The sequence below is a fragment of the Ornithorhynchus anatinus genome, chromosome 2 (assembly GCF_004115215.2).
Source record: "Ornithorhynchus anatinus isolate Pmale09 chromosome 2, mOrnAna1.pri.v4, whole genome shotgun sequence".
Classification (NCBI taxonomy): Eukaryota; Metazoa; Chordata; class Mammalia; order Monotremata; family Ornithorhynchidae; genus Ornithorhynchus; species Ornithorhynchus anatinus.
The window spans coordinates 95,889,573-95,913,161 of NC_041729.1; the positions used below are offsets into that span (position 1 = coordinate 95,889,573).

Here is a 23,589-nt window from a genome sequence, read left to right on the forward strand (position 1 = left end):
GAATATAAAGGATAATTTCAAATATAAAATTTAAAGCTATGTACTTTAGTGCTGTGGGGTTGAGGTGGGGGTGATATCAAATGTCCAAAAATCACAGATCCAAGTTCCTGGGGACTGGGAATGGGTACCTGGGTCTATTTAAAATAAAAAATAGATTTGTTTGAAAGACCTGCCTGGAAATTGCCTCCTTGCTCTAGCTGCATTAATACTTTATTAGTGGGTTTCCACCTAGAGCTGTTGAGTGCCATGTGAAGCTGCTGTTGGTTTCATAGGTTGAAATATAGGAAGCAATAAGCTCACAGTAAAATTAGTCAGGTGAGTTGGCTCTCTGGGAGGTTGAAAAAGTCCTTTGCAATCAATTAGTCACCAAGATTGCCCCAGTGCTCTTTTTCACACACTTGGTCATGGGGTTCTAGGCAGTTGGTAAGGAGGGCAAGAATTTGAAACAGAAGGTATAAATAAAGGCCAAAGACAGAGTGAGACAAAAGTAATCCCTGAAGAAAAGGAACTGGTTCAATGCCCATAAAGTGCTAAATTAAAATAAAGAATAAAGTAAAAATAAAGGGCTAGGATCCAAGAAATGCATCAGGTGTGAGCAGTTTCTAAAAAGAGGAAGGTCCTGAATTGGTAGTCTCACATGACTCAACATTCAGTCACTGCTGCCCGTCTGCCATCTCCGCCTCTATAACTTCCACAAGACAGGCTTAAACCAAATGGCCAATGACTACAGCTAGCTATAATGACAGAAAAAATAGGTAGGTGCAGGTGGAACCATAACCAGTAGTAGTATTTTTTAATTTTAAAAAATATGCAGGGACATAAACCAAACATGAGCTCACCAAAAGCACTCTAGTAGGAGGGCTGTGAAGAGTAACCCAAATACTAAGTAACACCCCCAAAATTACTGGTCTGTTTAATCCACCAGCATGATACTAACCCAACTTAAAAATGGAAGAAGTCATCTGTTCCTTTGTCATTCACCAAGCTGCCTGCCCTGTGATTCATTGATGCATCTGTGATAAATAATTGACGATGGCCTCTGTCCAAAGGAATCTTGCCTGTGCTTGTGTTAGGATACCAGTAATAAGGAAGTTAAAACTAATTTGGGAATCTGAAAGGATTTACTCAAAATATGATTGGTCTAGGCTCTCAATCACACCAGAATATCTTCCCATAACTCCAAAGGGAAACATCCAGAAGAAGCGACAAGATTAAGGCTCCTCCTTTTATTCCATGCATCAGAGGGGAACATCTTGGGCAAACTCAATTATAGTTTCCCGAGTGTGTAGTACAGTGCTATGCACATAGGAGATGCTCAATAAATTTCACTGGCTGATTAAATAAGCTCAGTAAATACAAATGACTTATTAAGCAAGTTAAACAAGGCCTGCAACTATGACCAGACTTTAAGCTGCTTGTGGGCAGGGAATGTGTCTGTTATTGTTATATAGAAGCAGTGTGAAATAGTGGATAGAGCACAGGCCTGGGAGTCAGAAGGCCAGAGTTCTAATCATGACTCCACCACTTGTCTGCTGTGAGACCTTGGGCAAGTCACTTTACTTCTCTGGGCCTCAGTTACCTCATTTGAAAATGGAGATTGAGACTGTGAGCCCTAAGTGGAACAGGAACTGTGTCCAACCCATTTTGCTTGTATCTACCCCAGTGTTTAGTATAGTGCCTGCCACATATCGCTTGACAAATACCATTATTATTATTATTATTACTATTATTCTACTCTCCCAAGCAACCAATAAGTATGGTTGAAGTAGGGGAAGCAATGTGGCTTAGTGGAAAGAGCATGGGCTTGGGACTTATAGGTCATGGATTCTAATTCCGTCTCCACCACTTGTCAGCTATGTGACTTTGGGCAAGTCACTTAACTTCTCTGTGTCTCAGTTACCTCATCTGTAAAATGGGGATTAAGACTGTGAACCCCACATTGGACAACCTGAGAACCTTGTACCTATCCCAAAATTTAGAACAGTGCTCAGCACATAGTAAGCGCTTAACAAATACCATCATCATTATTATTATTGACTGACTGAAAGAAGTGCATTTGCCAGTTTGTTTGCAATCTCCTTTCAATTTCAGTAGTGATCTGAGGCCTGATAGTGTATGCCAGATGAGGATTTTGCTTCCTTTATAGCTGGCTTTTGGACCATTTTGGAGAGCTTGGACACAATTCACATCATTATCCATTGTAAGAATCTGGACTGTACTTATGGTAACAGTGGAAGGGAGCTGGCCTTTAGATTTTTCTCCCAGTAATCCCAGTAAACATGGAATGCCAATATTCTGTCAACACAGTTGAAATAAAGCAGTTGAAGAATCAAACTTTCTAGTGGGTAGACTTATGTGCAGTCATTCCCCACAACTGGTATGACTGATGCAGCCTGTTTGATTTTTTGGACCAACTATGGTGACATGGCAATCATTGGGACCAGACTTGTAAATAATCTGGGAATTTGAACTATTCTGAATTATGATTATTCATTTATTTCCACTATTTTGGCACAATCCCAATAGGGCTTTTGGTACTATGCACCCATTCTATGAGGAATGCAATAACTGTACTGTGCACACATTCTAAGAGGAATGCAATAACTGTGATATTTATTCAGTCTTCATTATGGAGCAAGTATGGAGCTAAAGTGCAGGTTGATTCTATTTATTGCTATTGTTCTTGTCTGTCTGTCTCCCCTGATTAGACTGTAAGCCCATCAAAGGGCAGGGACTGTCTCTATCTGTTACCGATTTGTACATTCCAAGCGCTTAGTACAGTGCTCTGCACATAGTAAACGCTCAATAAATATTATTGAATGAATGGTATAGATAGATGACACAAAAAAGGACTTCCTAATGTAACATTTTTCTACAAAAACATTCAGGCAATGTTTCCCCCCTCCTCAAGAACCCCTAGTGGTTGCCCATTCACCTCCTCATCAAACAGAAACTCCTCATCATTGGCTTTAAAGCAATCACCTTGTCCCCTCCTACCTCACCTTGCTACTCTCCTACTACAACTCACACTCTTCTCTCCCTAATGCTAACCTTTCCACTGTACCTTGAGCTCATCTCTCTCACCACCAACCTCTCTCCCACATCCTGCCTCTGGCCTGGAATGCCTTTCCTCCTCACAGCCAACAATTACACTTTCCCACATCAAACCCATATTGAAGGCCCATCTCCTCCAAGAGGCCTTCCCTGACGAAGCCCTCCTTTCCCATTCTCCTGCAACCTTCTGCATCACCCTGACTTGCTCTCTTCATTCATCCTCTCTCCCAGCCCCACAGCACTAATACACATATCTGTAATTTATAGTAACATCTGTCTCTAGGCTGTAAGCTTTTTGTGGGCAGGGAATGTGTTGACTGACAAAAGGATTAAACACTGAAATAGACTTCCAAGATTGTAGAATTTCCCTCTTTATAGATGTTTAATAAGATAGTAGATAAACATTTCTTTTATCTGGTCTTAATGTAGTCTTATGAAAGGGGCTGAACAAGTGCCCAAGGACACTTACAACTCCATAATTTATTTTAATGTTCCATAATTTAATACCTGTCTGTCCCTCTAAACTATGAGCTCCTTGTAACCAGGGAACATGTCTATCATTTCTGTTATATTTTATTTTTCCAAATGTTTAGTACAGTGGTCTGCACACAGCAAATGCTCAATAAATATGATTGAGTGATCGATAATTTTCAGAAACAGGTGGGATGGATAACCTTTCCTGGGACTCTCTCCCTCTTCATATCCTACAGTCCACCACACTTCCCACCTTCAAAGCCCTCTTAAAACCACACCTCCTCCAAGAAGCCTTTCCTGACTAACCTTTCTAATTTCCCCACCCTATTCATCCTTCTTTCTGCATCACCTATGCACTGGGGTCCTTCTGCATCCCCATTAGCACTTTGATACTCACCCCATCCCCACCCACTGAACTTATGTACACTTTGATGCTTCCACTTTCAGTAATTGATTTTAATGTCTATCTCCTCCAATTAGACTGTAAACGGCTTGAGGCTGGATTTGTGTAAGAACTCAGTGGTATTTTCCTCTGCATAGTGCTTAGCAAAATGCTCTGCACAAAATAAATGCTCAATACATACCCTTGATTGGTTGATTGGAACTCAAGCAGCTGAATTAGGTGAAGCAGCATGGTCTAGTGTGGATAGAGCATGGATCTGGGAGTCAGAAGGCCCTGGATTCTAATCGTTTGCCATTTGTCTGCTATGTGAACTTGGGCAAGTAAATTAACTAATTTGTACATACCTCAGTTACCTCTTCTGTAAAATAGGAATTGATACTGTGAGCCTCATGTGGGCCATGGACTGTGTCCAACCTGATTATCTTGTATCGACCCCAGTGTTTAGAACAGTGTCTAGCAAACAGTATACATTTAACAAAAACCACTTAAAAAAAGAGCAAAAAACAACATTCCAAAGGCCTTAAACCTTTAAAATATCAATCTCCATGGCTTTTCTATATCCTCTGGAATCATGCTGCATTTGAACAATCTTTTCCTTTGAAGCTACATATCTTTGCTGCTCTCTCTGACAGTACATCAGTTTGGCAATGATCAATGTATGGTCAGCCCTACTGTGCCTGATTTTAACACAAAGTCATCTTGATGGATAAGAAATGAATACAACACACTAAACTGCAACTGTTGGGAGAGTTCCGAAGCACATGAACCCAATTCTCAAATAATAGGCAAGTACTTTGGGAAGATCACTAACTCTTTCAGATCTCAAAATATACTAGGTGCATTGTACTAAAGAGTAGTTCCCTAGAAATTTTAAAAACTCACTTCTCCTCCCCAAATGCTTAATTTGGGCTCAGTTATATTGGGCTCAGAGATATCCTGATTTTTTTTCTTCCTCTAACAAACAGAATTATAAGGAGTTGAGAAGATATAAAACAAATTACCACTGAAGCTTACATTGTAAAAGGCAGGTATACTTGTTTGCCTAGACTACTGGCCTAAAAGGACAAAATGAAACTAGATTCCTTAGTGAAACAGTCCCCATGGAGGCAGGCACAGGTGACATGTCTACCAAATCTGTAATACTGTATTCTCCCGAGTGCTTAGTGCATTACTCCATACATAGTAAGCGCTCAATAAATAAGACTGATTGATTGATAATAGACAACACTGACTCCATGCCTAGAACAACTACCCCCTCTCTAACAACTAACAACTAGAGAAGCAGCGAGGCTCATTGGAAAGGGCCCAGGCTTGGGAGTCAGAGGTTCTAATCCCAGTGTGGGACAACCTGATTACCTTGTATCCCCCGAGCACTTAGAACAGTGCTTGGCACATAGTAAGCACATAAATACCATCATTATTATTATTATTACTATTATTAAGCACTTATGTGCTAGAGACTGAACTAAGAGCTGGGGTGCATACAAGACAATAGGGTTGGACAGAGTGCCTGTCTCACTTGGGACTCAGTCAATCCCACTTTTACGGATGTGGTAACTGAGGCCCAGAGAAGTTATGTGACTTGCCCAAGGTCACACAGCAGAACTGGGATTAGAAGCCAGGTCCTTCTCACTCTTAGGCCAGTGCTCTATCCAGTAAGTCATGGTGCTTCCCTAAAATTCAATATTCAAGAAGCCCCATTCTCTGCAAGGGCAGAGAATGAGCAGGGACTGAGACACACAAGCCCACATATGACTAGGAGCTCCAGGGCCTACTAGAGAAGCAGTGTGGACTAGTGGAAAGAGCACATTGTTGGGAGTCAGAGGACCTGGGTTCTAATCCTAGCTCAGCCACTTGCCTTCTGTGTGACTTTGGGCAAGTCACTTAACTTCTCTGTACTTCAGTTCCATCACCTGCAAAATGGGGACTCAATACCTGCTTTCCCTCATACTAAGGCTGTGAGCTTCGTATGAGACCTGATCATCTTGTCACCCCATCATCATCACCCAGTGCTTAGTACAGTGCTTGACACACAGTAAGTGCTTAGCAAACACTATCATGAGCTCCGGGGTCTACTGCTGCCCCATGTCCAGAACAACAACTTCCAGAACTGTATGGCACTCCACACAGATGTCCCAACCCCTGAAGGCATCTATATATACTTTAGAACATGGGGGAGGCTGTAGCTGTATATACTTAAGGACTGTAAGCTTGTCTCTAGACTGCAAGCTCATTGTGGTCAGGGAATGTGTCTGTTTATTGTTATATTGTACTCTCCCAAGTGCTTAGTACAGACTCTTCTCTCCCTCTAGACTGTGAGCTCAGTGTGGGCAGGAAATGTGTCAGTTTGCTGCTGTTGTGTACTCTTCCAAATGCTTTGCACATGAGTGCTCAGTAAACACAATTGAATGAATGAATGCTTTACACACAATAAATGCTCAGTAAATGTGATTGAATGAATGACTGAGTGTTGCTATTCTGGTTGTTGACTTTGTTACTTATTGTTTGTAATCCATTGCTACCATTCTTTGCATTTCCCTATCTCCCCCATACATAGTTGCCAGTGAGGGTGAAAAGGAAGATGTCTAATTATACTGTAAACACTCCAGGGCTTAACACATTGTTAATAACTGTGATATCAGTAATCCCAAAATGACTTCATATCCACCCCATACATACAGGTAGTGCTATGTTGTAATGCTTCTATATTTTTGCATATGAGCATATATAAACAAATCATTGGCTGATTTAAGGATAACCATCCATGTCTTTTTTCAAGCAGGCTTTTTCAACAAAAGAATTGAGGTGGCTAGACTCAATAATGGCAGTGTCCGTGGCCTTCATTATGATGGTTCAATAATCTGAAATAAGGGATAATGTGAAATTAACTAGACTTCAAAAAATGGAGGTTGGAGGCACAGAGCCAGGTTATTTCTTGCAAAGAGTTTTCTCTGGGAAAAAATCCCTTTTTAATTTGTACAAGAAACTTGACTAAGTAGTGCCAAACTAATAATGGAAGAATTGCCACATGAAGAGAATACTATGTATTTAGAACTATAAATGAACACACTAGTTTCTCAGTCAGAGAGCACATCCTAGGATATAATCACATAGAAAAAAATATGTGCAACTTCTGAAGAACTGGGTCAGATCAGTGGTCCATCCAGCCCAGTATTCTGTATCCAATAAAGGCAATAGGTTACTTGAATAAATTATGTGCTGGTTGCCTCCCAGGACATCCATCCACATAGAGATGGACCATCTGTCCTGATCTGCAACAAAAAAAAGTATTAGGAACAAATGTCCCCTTTGTTAGCTGGCAAACAAGACTTATTTCAATGGGGCTTTTAAGAAGTATCTAGATTCTGGGGTAAATGTTCCCAAATGATATCAGGTTTTCTCCAGGCAGAATTGGCCACTGAGAATTAGTCCCTCAAATGATTTTAAACAAACTATCATTTCACTGAAAGGAATTGTGCTTTTTCCATGTTTTCTGGAGTGGAAAACAGTATTGCTTAATTAGTATTGGATGGCAGCCATCTTGTTGGAACTCAAGCTGAGTTGTTCTGGTTTGGAGGAGAGTTGCAAGTGCCATGATAAATGTGTTTACACTTTCATTTTGAAGTCTCTGCTTCATAGAAGCACTGTGACCAAGGAGAAAGATCTTGGGCCAGGGAATTCAGAGGACTTGGTTCTAACCATAGCTCTGAAAGTTGCCTTCTGTGAACTTGAGCAAGTCTATGCCTTAGTTTCCTCTCCTTTAAAATAGGGATTTGATGCCCACTCTCCCTCCCACTTAGAAAGTGAACCCCATGTGGGACAGAGATTATATCTCATCTGATTATATTGTACCTGCCCCAGTGCTTAGAATAGTGCTTGGCAGACAGATAGTAAATGCTTAAAGAAAGACACAATGATGATAGTAAATTGAACATGAAAACCTGAGCCAGGAAATTAAAAATCCTCATTTTTTACTCAGTCTGCAGAGGGGGCATTTTCCCCCAACAACTTAGCCAAGCCAGGGTACTTTAGAATAAGTGTGTTAGATGGGTTTCACTGACAATTTTTACTTATAAATCAGTTGATTGGAATTAACTGAACATTCACTGTGTGCCAAGCATTGTACTAGGATCTTATCTACAATAAAGCAGATAAGATTCCCACCTTCAAGGATTTTGCAATTGATCAATGCTTTGTTCACTTACTGTATGCAGACCACTGTACTAAGTAATTAGGAGAGTACAATATAGAAGAATTGATAAACAGTCCCTTGTCCACAGTCTAGAGGAGGAGACAAACATTAAAATAATTATAGATTTGTTCATAAATGCTGAGGGTGGGATGAATATCAAGTTCTTTAAGGGTGCAGATCCAAGTGTATAGGTGACACAAAAGGGAGGGGAATAGGGGGATTGAGGGCTTAGTTAGGGAGGGCCTCTTGGAAGAGATGTGATTTTAAAAATCACATGTGTACATATGTACATATCTATAATTCTATTTATTTATATTAATGCCTGTTTTGCTTGTTCTGATGTGTACATACATCTCTATTTCTATTTATTTCTATTGATGCTATTGATGCCTGTTTACTTGTTTTGATGTCTCTCTCTCCCCCCATCTAGACTGTGAGCCCGTTGTGAGCAGGGACTGTCTTTCTTTGTTGCTGAATTGTACTTTCCAAGACCTTAGTACAGTGGTCTGCACATAGTATGCACTCAATAAATACAACTGAATGAATATATACGAATTAATTCATTGAATGAATGAGTGAATGAAAGAAAGGTTTTGAACGTTGGGAGAGTAGTGGACTTGGGTCTAATTGGGGAAGGAGCTCCAGGCCAGAATAATGATAATAGCAATAATAATAATAATAATGATAATAATGATGGTATTTGTTAAGCGCTTACTAGCTTACTAGATGCCAAACACTGTTCTAAGCACTGGGGGAAATACAAGGTTATCAGATTGTCCCTGGTGGGGTTCACAGTCTTAATCTCCATTTTAAAGATGAAGGAACTGAGGCACAGAGAAGTTAAGTGATTTGCCCAAAGTCACAGAGCTGAGAAGGGGATTAGAACCCATGACCTCTGACTCCCAAGCCCGGGCTATGTCCACTAAGCCAAGCTGCATCTGTGGGCAAGAGGGTGAAATAGATGAGATTGGTCTGAATTGTATGAAAAGGAATCAGCAAAGTAGCATAAGAGGAGGTGAGCTTATTGAGTGCTCTAAAGACAATGGTAAGCAGCTTCTGTCTGATGTAGAAGTGGATGGGCAAATACTGGAAGTGTTTGAGAAATGGGGAGACATGGATTAAATACTTTTAAAGAAAAATTATCCATGCAGCAGAGTGAAGCATGGACTTGAGTGGGGAGAGAAAGGAGGCAGAAAGGTCAGCAAGGAGGTTGATGCAGTAATAAGTAAAATACGATAAATGCTTCGATCAGAATGGTAGCAGTTCAGGTGGGAAGGAAAGGGAGGATTTAAAAAATGTTAAGAGGGGAGAACCGTCAGGATTTGTGACTTTGAATATGTGGTTTTCATGAGAGAGATGAGTTGAGGATAATGCCAAGGTTACGGTCTTTATGAGACAGGAAGGATAGTGGAGTTGTCTACAGTGATGTGAAAGACAAGTTATTATTAGATTATCTCATCACACAATAATTTCTGAAGGAACAAAAAAGATCAATATTTCCTCTGGTGAGGTAGGAGAATAGATGTGGGGAGAGATGAAAATGGTAGGGGGAAGGTTGGTAAGAATAAGTTTTGTGATTTCAAGGAGATAATCCTCTCCTGCAGTGCATAGCTATACAATGCTACGTGGGGTTTCTGGGTCATTGGAAATGTGTGTTATCTGCAGTATTTCCGTTCCAACTCTGGAAGTGTTAGTTCCACTAATGGAAGGTATGGGAGAGGCACCTACTGCCCATCCTCACAATATTTGTTCTTTGGAATTAGTTCTAACCCTCAATTCTAGTGAAGCCAGCTTTAGCAGAGTGTTGGGAGGCTGCAGAGAATGGAACTTCTCTCTTCCATGTATCAAGAGAAGAGGGAGACTATGAAGGGGAGGAGATGAGTAAGGGCGAGGTTGACGATCTATTGTTCCACCCATGGAAAAGGAGAACCCTAATTCATATCCCAGCTCCACTACTTGTCAGCCCTGTGACTTTGGGCAAGTCACTTAACTTCTCTGTGCCTCAGTTACCTCATCTGTAAAATGGGGATTAAGACTGTGAGCCCATGTGGAACAACTTGATCACCTTGTATCCTCTCCAGTGCTTAGAACAGTAAGCACTTAAATGCCATTTTTTTTAATTTTTACCCCAACATTTAGAACAGTGCTTGGCACATAGTAAGCGCTTAACAAATACCATCATTATTATTATATGGGACACAGTAATTCATTAGCGACACCATCAGAAGAATGCCTTCCATTATAAACTAGCTTTCTCAGAAGCACTTATAATTCCTTAGAGGCCCAGAAGTTAGTAATAAGATTCCATTCCACATATCCACAAGAAGTTTCTTTACCACTGTAAGCTGCCATCATTAAAATGACTAGCAGCACACTTCAAGGCTCACATACAAATGTAGCGTTCTCTGTAGCTAACTGTACAGCTTTACTTCCAAATATGATTTTAATTGTAGGAAAACTGTATAAAAGCTAGACTATATAGTCTGCTTCAAATTAGTTTATGAACTTTAGATTTCAAATGGTTACATGTTATTCTGGACCACACAGGACCTGAGTAGGAGTTTTACAACATTCCATGGAGACAAATTTAACACTACAAAATTAGCAAAGACTGTTCATAGTGACTTAAACTTTAACAACCCAGAGTGAAGCAAATTAGTTTTAAAAGTCAAAAGCACAATGGATTATATGTCAGCATCTTCTCCAGAAACCTTTCAAAGGAAATACTTCATTTTGATATTAAAAAGCCTAAATCTTTTGCTTTCTAAGAACTAAAGTGGACTCAACTCCAAGATTTTCTTCCTATGAACTCCAGACATTTTCTTATTCTTTACCCAGTCTCTCTTGCCTCTACCAAGGTCAGAGAATGATGAACATAGAAAACTGTTAAAATTGAGAGCAAATATTCTCTAATATAAATGCATCTTTTCTGTGCATTGTTACTGAATACTCATGCTTATGCAAAGACTTCAATTGAATATTTTGAAATGTATGTGTGGAAGGATATAACAATGTTGAAACACTGCTTTTGGAAGGCCACAGTCATGTTGTACTTAGAATGAATCAAACTAAAAGGGAACACTTAGACAACACTCCATCCAGTTCTACCTCAAGGAGCAAAACAATTATTTCCTAAATCTTCATCTGCAGAGAATCCATTCTTTCTTTGTTTCCTCATTTTAAAATTGGCTTTCCCTCCTAGAAATGCCTCCAAGGGAAAAGTGAACTCAACTGAATGATTGCCTCTTAGCAACCCCCCTCTCCATCTTCTGATTTTCATATTTTAAAAACATACAAACACATATATGCACTCCAAACTGGCACCCTGTCAGAATGCTAATTCAAATAAAACAGTCTGCAACACAGTGTTAGGCTGCAGTTTCTATGTTCTCAACTATTTGCACTTCAAAAGATCATCTCCCAGGCAGGTGCTGGAAAGAAAAGGAAAAATAAAATCTGACTAAATATACAAATTCATGGGATTATGTCAAAGAAAGAATCAAAATAAGATCAAAGATCTCTTTACAGTTGACAAAATCACATCTCCAAGAATTTATGCCAGTCACTTTGTTTTTAAGGAGAATAACGTCTCTGATTAGATCAAGGGAGATAGGAATGTCATTTGTATTTGTAGTCCAGAAGAATCAAAAGGGATTCTGGCAAGATAGAAGAGGAAATGATATGTAAATAACAAAGACCTCAGAGAAAGTGGAGTGAAGCAAAGAAGTCACCATGGTAACCATTAATACATAGTTCTCAACCTAATGATAAGCCAAGGAAATTAAGTGTAATATTCCAGCCAGGGAGAGATGACATCTCATTGAACAAAGGAAATACATCATCACTGAATCCTTTGACTACACTAAAAAACAAGATCTCTTCCCTATTCCTTGTATATAAGCAAACCTACAATATACCAAGTATGTAGGATAACATTGCCTTTTATGAACACTTTTTAGAGAGATCAAACTTCATCTGAAGAAATAATTTGAGCCATTAAGTGGGTCACAAACAAATTATTGAAGGCTTCTCTGAGTAGATCAATGTAATGAGTACTCAGATGAGTACAACAGAGTTAGAAAATATGACCCCTGACCTCAAGGAGTTTACAATCTAGCAGAGAAAGTTGCCCTGACATCACCATGTTTTAAAATTTTCTTTGCAGGATTATAGAGACGTCAGATGGTGGCATCCTTAACAATGAACAAATGTCTACTATGTTTTTTTCCAGGAAAGTTTGTGTGAACATATCTCTATGTGTGTATCTCCATGTGAGTACCTATTTATATATATTCATGTAGACAAACAACTGGACACACAGCTACAGTCCTGCTCCTGGTGCCACAGAAAGAGCATTGCTCTGAGAATCAGGAAAACTGGATTCTAAATAGCAAATTTTCAAGTAGAAGAGTAACTGCTGGGGTTATGCCATCCACGAGGAATGATTTTATCCAAATAACTACAATACTTACTTGCATATCTTTAAATTATATACTATGTCATGTACTCATTTTAATATCGGTCTCCCTCTCTAGACTGTAAGCTCATATGGGCAAGGAATGTGTGTGCCATCTCAGTTGTATTGTGCCCTCCCAAGGGCTTGGTACACTACTCTCCACAGAGTAATAACTCAATAAATACCTCTGATAGAATGATTATATGTGCTTTATGAGATGAATATGTCCAACAAGAATCCTGAAAAAAATAGCTAGTGACCATGGGCAGTGAAGACCATACTAGCTAAGGCAACAGTCTGCTGAATTATTACACATTGAAACTCTAAGCTCTAGACTGTAAGCTTATTATGGGCATGGAGTGTGTCTGCTAATTCTGTTGTTCTGTACTCTCCCAAGTGCTTAGAATAGCACTGTGCACATAGTAAGCATTCAATAAATACCACTGATTGATTGATATAGCATCAGGTCTAAACCACGGTAACTTTGACTATTAATGGGTCGTGCAGGTAAAACCCCTTTGCACGTACTCATGTACTCCACTATGTGATGAACCCAGTCCAACTCCTCAATCGTTGTACTCCATGCTCAAGAGGGAACAAATCTGTCAAAAATGAAAGCATGTGATTGGCCCTAAGCAAACCACTAGTACCATAAAGCAATTTCTTCACATAGATTCTCCATCCTATGATCCTAGGACTAAGGCTAAATATTCTCACTGCATGACTATCATTACCATCATCATGTTTGTGTGAATAAACATGCCCACACACACACACACACACATTGTTTTCTGGAATTTGCATTCATCCTTGAGGTATACACCTGTTCAGTTTTGTTACAAAGCTTCTTTAAACAGCAGAAATCTTGTTGAGTCATAGGGTCTTTGTTGCTCTTCAGATTTTTTTTTTGCTTTTAAGCACTTATCATAAATGACTGCATAGTTTGACCCTTAGAGGATGTAGAGTCTTTTGAAAAGGTATTATTAACACTGCTAACATTAAACAAGTGACTAAGTTAGGAAGGGTTAAAACAAGGTTATTACATGAAAGCATTTAAAAGTCATTGTGTCTTCTAAAATTCAGCCAGTGACATTTCTAGAGAACTTCAGGTGTCCCACCTTTGTCACTCTAACCCCTACATTTAAGTCTTTGAATGCCTCCAGATAGCCTACCATCTTCAGAGATCACAAATGTGAAAATGCTTAGCATGTAGTTCAGAAATGGACATCTCCACTCCAGAGTCTGCCAAACCTCAGTATTCCCGACCTCCACGAAAGCTTTGGAATGTGAATTAATGAAGGCCTGGAGGGAGAAAAAAATGTACAGGCATGGCAGTAAGCCTCCCATAATTAGGAGCTAGAATGTGAAGTAAAAAACAAAACCCTCTAAAAATAGTGCGAACAGAGTCAGAGTGAGAGACAGACTATATAGGGAATGGATAACAACTTTCAAACTCCCCATCCTCTTCTGTGCAGTTGTACTAAAAGCGACAAGGAATTCTCAAAAACCACCTTTCTAATAAAAATAAATTACTCAGCAACCATGATGTGTCAGAAACTATTAGAAAATAGCATAGTTCAATACTAATACAAAATGTACTGGGGCTTAAGTATACCTGCTGCCAATGAACATCACATATTCTTCAATCTACCAAGTAGAGTTTTCCTGAAACACACGTCTATTTCTTACCTAATAAGTATATTCCTTACAAAAATACCAATTTGGGGGCAGAATTCACAGAAAGAAGGAAAATGATAACCATCCAAATTAAAGCCACTAATTTTAACTTTTATCCTGAGAAGAGTCTGGCTCGGTGAAAAGAGATGGGATAAAAAAAGTCCTCAAATAAATTTACAAGCAAAAGGGGCATGTGGCAATTACCAAAATGGCTTCAAGTAAAACTAGAACCTGTCAGACTAAGCTAATGTCTTTTGATGACAAATTAATCAGTCTGATAGGTCAAGGTAGAAGGACAGTTGTAGCATTCTGACTTTAATAACAAGGCTTTGGAGCCTGTTCTTAGGAACTAACAACGGTAGCATTACAATGTAAAGGATAATTTCTTGATTGTGAGGGCAATTAAATATTGGAAAAATCTGTCAAGGGAAGTCATGGAATTTTCAAGCCTTTTAAATTTTTTTAATGGATAGTAGCCATTCACCTTGGCTGGTTTAAGCATCCAACTGCCTGGAGGCAGGAAGTTGGACCAGAAGATTTCTTGAGGGTTTTTTCCAGCTTGATCGTTTTTTAAGTGGGGATTTCTTGGCTCTGAAACTGATAAACATTGGAATTATTTAACTGATGGAACTCATGGAATTTTTTTTACTGAAATATTAGCAACAACAGCATTTATTGACTATCCATAAAGTACAAACTTACTCCACTATGGCGCATGGTGAGTTCAATACAGGAAACCACATGTTTCGTTACATGTTACAGCTTACATTCTAAAGGAGAGTACACACCAACACAACTGCGAATAAAGTAATCAAAACTAATAATCGAATGTGCCACAGAATAGACCTATACACGTAAATCCTGATAATGGATAAAAATAAGTACATATGTTCTAGTGATAGCTGATAGATTTGTACAGTTTGGTGTCGGCAATTAAGCAAGAAAGGCTAACTAAAGGAGTTAAGATTTCAGAGGATTTTAAATGTAAGGAGAGCTGTGATCTGTAGGATTTGGGGAAAGAGGAAGTTCCAAACATGGAGACCAGTGTGAGCACAGGAATGGAGGTGGGTAAATTGAGAAGGAACAAAGAGAATGAACTGGGGATTATCACCTCCATATCAAACAAAAGTTCCTTACCATCGGTTTCAAGGCACTCAATCAAATCAGCCCCTCCTATTTTACTTTGATGATTCCCTACTACAACTCAGCCCCAGTGTTTCACTTTTCTAATGCCAACCTATTCACTGTACTTTGAACTCATCAACCTTACCAAGATCCCCTCTTCTACATCCTCTCTTTGGTCTAGAACTCCCTCTCAGATCACCACTCTCTCCACCTTCAAAATTCTACCAAAATCACATCTCCTCCAAGAGGGCTTCCTCATTTCCCTTACTCCCTTCTCCAATCGTGTTACCTATACACCTGGAACTGAACCCTTTAAGTATTAAATATTCACCCCACCCTCGGCCCTATAGCACTAATGTATGTTTCAATAAGTGATTTTCATGTCTGTATCCTCCTCTAGATTGTAAGCTTCTTGTGGGCAGAGAACATGTCTACCAACTCTATTGTAATATATTCTCTCATGTGCTTAGTGCAGTAATCTGTACGCACTAAGCTCTCAAAAAACATGACTGACTGATTAGCAAATAGAGAACTAATACTTAAGTTGGAGCTGAGTTAGCGGATAGCCTTGACGTTAATTGTGAGGTGTTTGTGCTTGATGCAGAGGGACTTTCGAAGTCAGTAGAGATTTTGGAAGAGTTCGGTATGGCCTAGTGCTGCACTCATAATATTAATTGTATTAATGATTTGCATAATTACTATTATTTTCTGCTGTATAACCTCAGACAAGTGACTCAACTTATCTGTGACTCAGTTTCCTCAGCTGTAAAATGTAGATTCAACATTAATTCTCTTTTCTACTTAGACTATGAGCCCTATCTGGGACAAGGAATTGTGTCTGATGTGAATATCCTGAATCTACCCCAGTGGTTAGTACAGTGCTTAGCATATAGTAAGTGCTTAACAAATACCACAAATATTATCATCATCATTATTATTATTCATTCATTCATTCATTCAATAGTATTGATTGAGCGCTTACTATGTGCAGAGCACTGTACTAAGCGCTTGGGATGAACAAGTCGGCAACAGATAGAGACAGTCCCTGCCGTTTGACGGGCTTACAGTCTAATCGGGGGAGACGGACAGACAAGAACAATGGCAATAAAGAGCATGGGCCTAGGAGTAAGACGACTTGAGTTTTAATCCCCTCTCGGCCATGTGCCTGCTGTGTAACCTTGGACAAGTCATTTTACTTCTCTGTGCCTCTGTTTCCTCAACTGTAAAATGGAGATTCAATATCTTTTCTCACTCCTACATAGACTGTGACCCCCATGGGGGACCTGAATATCTTTTTATCTACCCCAGGACTTAGTATAATGCTTGACACATAGCACTTAAATACCACAATCATATTAATTATTAAGAGTGGAAAGATTAGTGCTGAGCAACACTTCTAGAAAATAGTGTGGGTAGAAGGATTTAGTAGGGATTGGAGTGGGGAAAGTCTGGAAGCTGGGAGACCAGTGAGAAAGTGGAAAAAATAGTCCAGCCATAGGTTTGACCAAATGGGGTAATGGGGTGTGGAGAGGAAGGAAGATGTTGTAGATGTTGGAAGAATGGTCAGGATTTTCAATAGATTGAATGAGAGAGTGGAAGTACAGCAAGGATAGAAGATAGACATTGATATTGAGGTCTTCTGGGATTGGGATGTTGAGGGTGGATGATGGTGGTGTTATCACCTGAGATAGAAAATCTAGGAGTGGAAAGTGGTTTAAGGAGAAACATGAGTAATAACATTTTAGACATTTTGAGTAGGATTACCAGGGGCATAATCAAGTAGTGATGTCATGATTAAAAAGGAGATGTGGGATTGCTGGTTGGAAGGGAAGCATATACTACTAGTAGAAAAAGCACAGGCCTGCGAGTTAGGAGATCTGGGTTCTAATGACAACTCTGTCAATTGATTACTGTCTGACTCTGTGACCCAGGTCAGGTCAATCAATCAATTCATGCAATCAGATATATTTATTGAGTATTTACCATATGCAGAGCACTGTACTAAGCACTTGGGAGAGTACAACACAGCAATATAATAGACACATTACCTGCCCACAATGAGTTGACAATCTAGAGGGGCCACTCAACACCCTTACTCTCCCTTCTCCATCCCTGACTCTACCTATAGTTACTCAGCCCAGACTACTAGTCCAAAAACATAAAAAACTGTAAAAAAGAGACTAAATACCTGTTCTCCCTCCAAATGTGCTTGACACATAGTAAGCATTTAGATACATCATCATCATTAACAACTCAAGGCTCAAGGGGCAGAAGTGATAGCCATCTGCATAAAAGTGATAGACGAAGGCATGAGAGTGTATGTGCTCTGCAAGAGAGTGAGCGTAGAGATTTGGAGACCCCAAAAACAGCCTTTAAAAATGCCCAGAACAAGAGGATAAGAGGCAGAAAAGGATCCAGCTAGCCAAAAAAAAAGGAGCCATTAGAGTCGGGAAGATAATCAGGTCAGTACTATGGCAATAAACCCAAGGCCTCGTAGTATTTCAAAGAGAAGTGAATAGTGTCAGAGGAAGAACAGAATCGAGCAGCATGGCTTATTGGAGAGGGAATGGGCCTGGAAGTCAAAAGGACTTGGGTTCTAATCCTGGATCTGCCACATTTCTGCTGTGTGATCTTGGACTAGTCACTTCACTTCTCTGGACCTCAGTTACCTCATCTGTAAAATGGGGATTAAATGTGTGAGCCCCATGTGGGACAGGGACTGTGGCCAACATGATTAACTTGTATCTACCCCAGGCCTTAGAACAGTGCTTGGCACATCGTAAGAACTTAACAAGTACCATCATTATAGATTGAGCATTGCCCTTTTTATTTGGCTAAGGAAGTTACCATATTTTAAGAAAGTCTGTGCACAGAGAGGGATCAAAAGCCTGTTTAAAGTAGGTCTAGATGAGGCTGTATGGAGAGTAAATGAAGGAACTGGGTATATATGACCATTCCAGGAGTCCAGGAATCAGAACAGGGAGATGGGGTGATAGTTGAAAGGGACCAAAGAAATGAGAGAGGACTTGGTACAGGAGAAGCAGTGACACCTAGTGGATAGAGCACAGACCTGGACGTCAGAAGGACCTGGGTTCTAATCCCAGGTCTCCACTTGTCTGTGTGACCTTCTGCAAGTCACTTAACTTCTCTGTGCCTCAGATTTACAGATAATCTATAAAATGGGAATTAGGACTGTGACCCCCATGTAGGACAGGGACTGTGCCCAACCAGATTATCTTGTATTAATATGGAACCTGTATGCCAAACAGGAGCCTTCAATAAGCACAGAATATGGAGAAACAGATTGTTTTCCCATTAGTAAGGGTGTAAGGCAAGGATATATCTTATCGCATTATCTGTTCATCATTTTTACCCAATACATAATGAAAGAAGCCAGATTGGATGAAGAAACTGGGGAGTAAAGACTGGAGGAAGGAATATAAACAACCTTTGTTACGCTAATAACACACTCTGATTACTTTCCATCACCCCAGATTATATCATCCCAGTATACATCCTTAGCACCTACATATATTTCAATTTCTGTGTACTGCTTATTCACTTATAATCTCTCCCTATTCCTGGTATTACCAGCTGAAATTTGGTTCTGCATACTTCTCTCTCTATTTGTAACTAATTTATTTTCTATTATCTCCCTGATTAGACTAAATTCCTGGAGGATAGAGATCACGCTATTTTTTTTTTTAGTTTTATTTCACAAGCACTCAGTACAGCTTAACAAATACCAACATTATTATTATTATTATTACAGTGCTTTGCATACTTCTGTTCCAGGTTGATGGTTCTATTTCTACTTCTGGCTCATTTTCACCGTTGTAATCCATAAACTCAATGGTCTTGCAACAATCAGGGGATTTGGTACATTTCCAAATGAGAAGCATTGTGGCCTGGTGGGAAAGACCCCAGGTCTGGGAGTCAGAGAAACTGGATTCTAATCCTGGGTCTGCCATAAACCTGCTGTGGGACCTTGGCAAGTCACATAACTTCTCTGTGCTTTAATTACCTCATCTGTAAAATGGGGGCTCAGTGCCTGTTCTCCTTCCTACTTAGACTGTAAGCCCTATGGGGGACAGGAATTGTGTCCAACCTGATTAACTTGGATCCACCCCAGTGCTTGTCACATAGTAAGTGCCTAACAAACACCACTATAATTATTATTATCATCAGCGAATGGCTTTCTGCAGGGATATTTTCACTGGACTTTTTTTTAGTATATGTCCTCCTACAGGTGAATTAAGTGCACAGAAGCAATTATTCATTTTTATAAACTCAAGTTGTAAAATTAAACCAAAAAATTAAAGTCAGAGTTTTTGGCAAATTTTATCAAATGTTTTTGCATGATTTCTCTGTCAATTAAATTGTTTCTTCAATAATACGATGGAAATGGGACTTACAAGGTGTCAATGCCCTTTTTATTATCTTAATATAATATAAAGGTCTAATTACTAATATTCATTATAACGACTTCCAAAGGAATCAGGGAAGGTAATTCCTTCCCAGTGAAGGAGAAGGTTTTAAAAGAGGTTTTTTTAATAGCAACTATGTAGTTTCAGTTTCTTAGATGCCCTTTAGCTTGCTTTTTCATTAGCTTGCCAATATATATTTTTATCAATCAATAACTTAATTGTATTTATTAAGCACTTACTGTGTGCAGACCACTGTGTAAAATGTAATTGATCAGTTTTTCCCACCTGCTAAATGGCCAGAAAGTATCTGATTGCAGTTTTGTGCTTGCTGTTTGGCCAAGATTCACTGTAATGCACTTTGCCAAGAAAGCAACCGCAGGTGGGAACTATGGTTTTTAGAAGCCCTGTTTAATGCAATCTCATCCATACCAGAACCAAGATTGCCAAAGGTAAACTTTACACTCAGGGATTCATCTTCGGAAATGAAAGACAATTACGTATATGGCAGTCGACACATTGGATCTACATAGCCCACATCAAAGCAGGGTACCAGGAAAGTAATAATGACCTTCACCACCCTACTAGCAATGAAAACTTGAGTTATAATGTTCGGACTAACCTGCAGCTGTGTTTGAAGATGCTTCCAGAACAGCGATGAGAATTGGAAACAAAAAGTAAACGGGCTTATGTATTAATTCGCTTGCTACCCACACACATGAATGTAAGATAAACCTTGGCTTTTCACTACATAAGGACTGAGCTCTATCTTCCTTTGGGAATCTATTTCCTTCGGGTAAATTAGGGTTTATTTAGCCATTTTGATAGTGGAAAATACATTCCTTCACTTACCTCTCCATTCTCCAGGGGATGGATCTTGGAATAAAAGGAGGTGCAGATAGCCTCATCATCTTTGGCATAGGACGGTGGTCCAGTACGAGGATAAATGTTGTAGCGGGTCAGGCACTCTGTGTCGGTGACAGCGTGGTACTGCCACGGCTTGAATTCGATCCCATCAAGGGAGCGTTCCAGAATCCAATTTCCAGGCCGTGGGGAGTTGGCCGCCTTCACAATGACATATGCAATCTGGAACACCTGAAGAATGGACGCAAGAAACAAAGTTATAGATGCAAGATATTTTCTCCCTTTCATTGTTCAAATAGAATGCCAACTATAATAACTTGGTAATTTTCCTATTCTTTTCTAAAATCCTGTGGTAGATAGACATTTCTTTGAAATTGCTTCCAAACTTTGAATCTAACACCATTTATCTTTAGCAAAAGTTTCACCTGTGGCAGCAATGGAAATCTGGAAGACTAGAAACATTTTAGTCTAATAACGCTGTTTCGACACTGTGTGAAAATTTGCTCACATTGACAAATTTCCTCAATAAATCAGATCCCAAAATACGTTTGGGCCTGAATTATCTATATATATTTTTTCAGCCACATTTGTATGATAGATTTTCACAACCAGTAGCTTTATCTTAAAAAACAAAGGACATTTAGATATAGTGAAGGCGAAAGTGCTTGATGGCCTCGGTGGTCTTGAAATTTCAGGCAAAAGCATATTATTAAGCTCAATTTTTCTAGCTCAACTAGTAGTTGTGGACCAAAGCATGGATTCAATTTTTTAAAAGTTTTTAAACAGTGTAGTCATTTTGAACTATCTACAGACAGTCTCTCTTACTCAAAATGAAATGGAGCCACAGTATTTTGTCACCATAGGAGTAGAAGGCTGACTTCCATTATGCCTGTGCAAGAAGAAATTAAAGGTACTGGGTAGGAAGAGGTAGAGTTGCAAAGGTTTGAATTTTCAGTGTTTAAAGTTAATTCTCAGGGATTTTCCCTATGCTTGTGGTTCCATTGAAAAATCTCTAGTAATAAGAAGTTCATGTGTCTAATCCAGGCTCCACCACTTGCCTGCTCTGTGACCTTGGGTAAGTCACTTCACTTATCCAAACCTCAGTTCCCTCATCTGTAAAATGGGTATTGAGACTAAGCCCCACATGAGACAGGGACTGTAGATTTGTTTGTATCCACCAGCACTTAGGATACAGTGCCTGGCACATAGTAAATTACCATTATTAATAATAATCCAAACAATAAGGAAAGCCACACTTAATGATATCATTATTAAAATAAAGAATTATATGTTATAGTATATATTAATATTATCATTTCCCCTCACCATTTTACCCCATCCTGGAATATGCAGTAAAGTGCTAAGTGCTTAGTACAGTAAGTTAACTCAATAAATAAAATTGAATGAATGTCATCACTCAAGGACATTGGAATGCAAGATTGTCAGTTTTTTACTAACAGTGAAGATGATGATGCTTCCCAGTGCAATTAATTGTTCAGAGAAATCTGTGACCATTTAATGCCTATGGAATCATCATTATGATCACCACATAGGCTTTCTCTTCTAAGAACATAAGGGCATACACAGTGTCTTACTGGGTCAGAACAATGAACTACCTTATCTCTGCTGGTAGCTTCAGGGCATTTGAAAGATTTCTGCGATGACTGCCCTCCTGAACATCCATCCTAATGGCTAAGGATGTGTCATCTAGTTCCTCCAACCTTCCTCTAGTAAGCAATGATAGATTTCTCATCCATAATCAACTAACCACTGGTATTTACTGAGCACCTACTATGAGGCAGAACACAATACTAAGATTCATTCACTCATCAATTGTATTTATTAAGCACTTACTGTGTGCAAAGCACTATCTGTCACAGTACAAGAGAGAAACAGAAGAGGAGTGGCATGGGGGTTCACAGGCTCAAAATTGATTTATTTTTTTCTTCATCTTAAATCTTATCCATCAACAACATATCAAAGTCTCAGCCATGATCGTCCGTAGATTAGAAGGTAGAATATTAGGGCATTTCAATTCTCACTGTGGTCTCTTTCCTTTGTCACTCCAATCTGTTTTCACAGCTTCTAGTCCCCCAAAGAACTATTCCCTGGATTTATGTTCCACGCAATATTGTTACATTTATAACCTTGAACAATGGTTTTCCCTTTGAGGAGGCACATGGATTAGCCATTAAACAACAGGTCATGGCAGTCCAGTTCAATTTATAGCTCTTTCACTTAACATTGCGTGGCCTCAGTTTCCCAATCTACCATCCATCTCATTCCCACCTTAGGGAATGTGGTAATGAGCATTAGCTGCAAAGCCCTGTGAGCTCTTGTTAAAAGGTTCTTAGATTGGAAAAAAAAAAAAAAAGAAAAAAATGTCAATTGTCTTCTTTCCTAAAACAGCACAGACCCATTACAAGGGCAGGAAACTGGGCAGAGAAGTGGAAATTAGGAGAAACAATGGAGAAATAAATTGAGGCAGAGGTGGGAAATACTTGAAGAAGAAACCTTTGGTGTGCACATAAAGGAAGTCAATGTCTGTTTTAGCTACTGTGTCACTTTATAGCCCAATACCTTCTCTGTTGGATCTGGAATAATAAATGAAGGCCCACAGGAAAAAATTTGACTGCTAGCAACCCTGCTGACTTTCTGTAATTCAATAGAAAAACCTACATTCAAGGACATAAAAGATAGCCATTGCCAGAAAGAGTTTCAGAAGTATTCATTTCAAGGCAATTGGCTTTTCTTTAATTATTTTCGATGTGATCTTTACACATTCTGTTTCAGATGAATTGGCTTATTTGGAGTGTAGTACTTTGTGTGCCCTTTTTCATACAGCAGAATAGCATGGATGACTAACTGCATCAATTTCCAGGTGTATTGTTTTAAAACTTATTTCAACAGTCATCAACCA

At 39.3% G+C, this 23,589-nt stretch overlaps 1 protein-coding gene across 1 annotated transcript in view; it reads right to left on the reverse strand.

The window, feature by feature from the left end:
• LAMA2 (laminin subunit alpha 2) overlaps positions 1-23,589 on the reverse strand; it is a 586,243-nt gene that overhangs the window by 389,400 nt on the left and 173,254 nt on the right. The window contains 1 exon segment of the mRNA XM_029049645.2: positions 20,658-20,900. Within this exon segment, the coding sequence (XP_028905478.1) occupies positions 20,658-20,900 (243 nt within the window).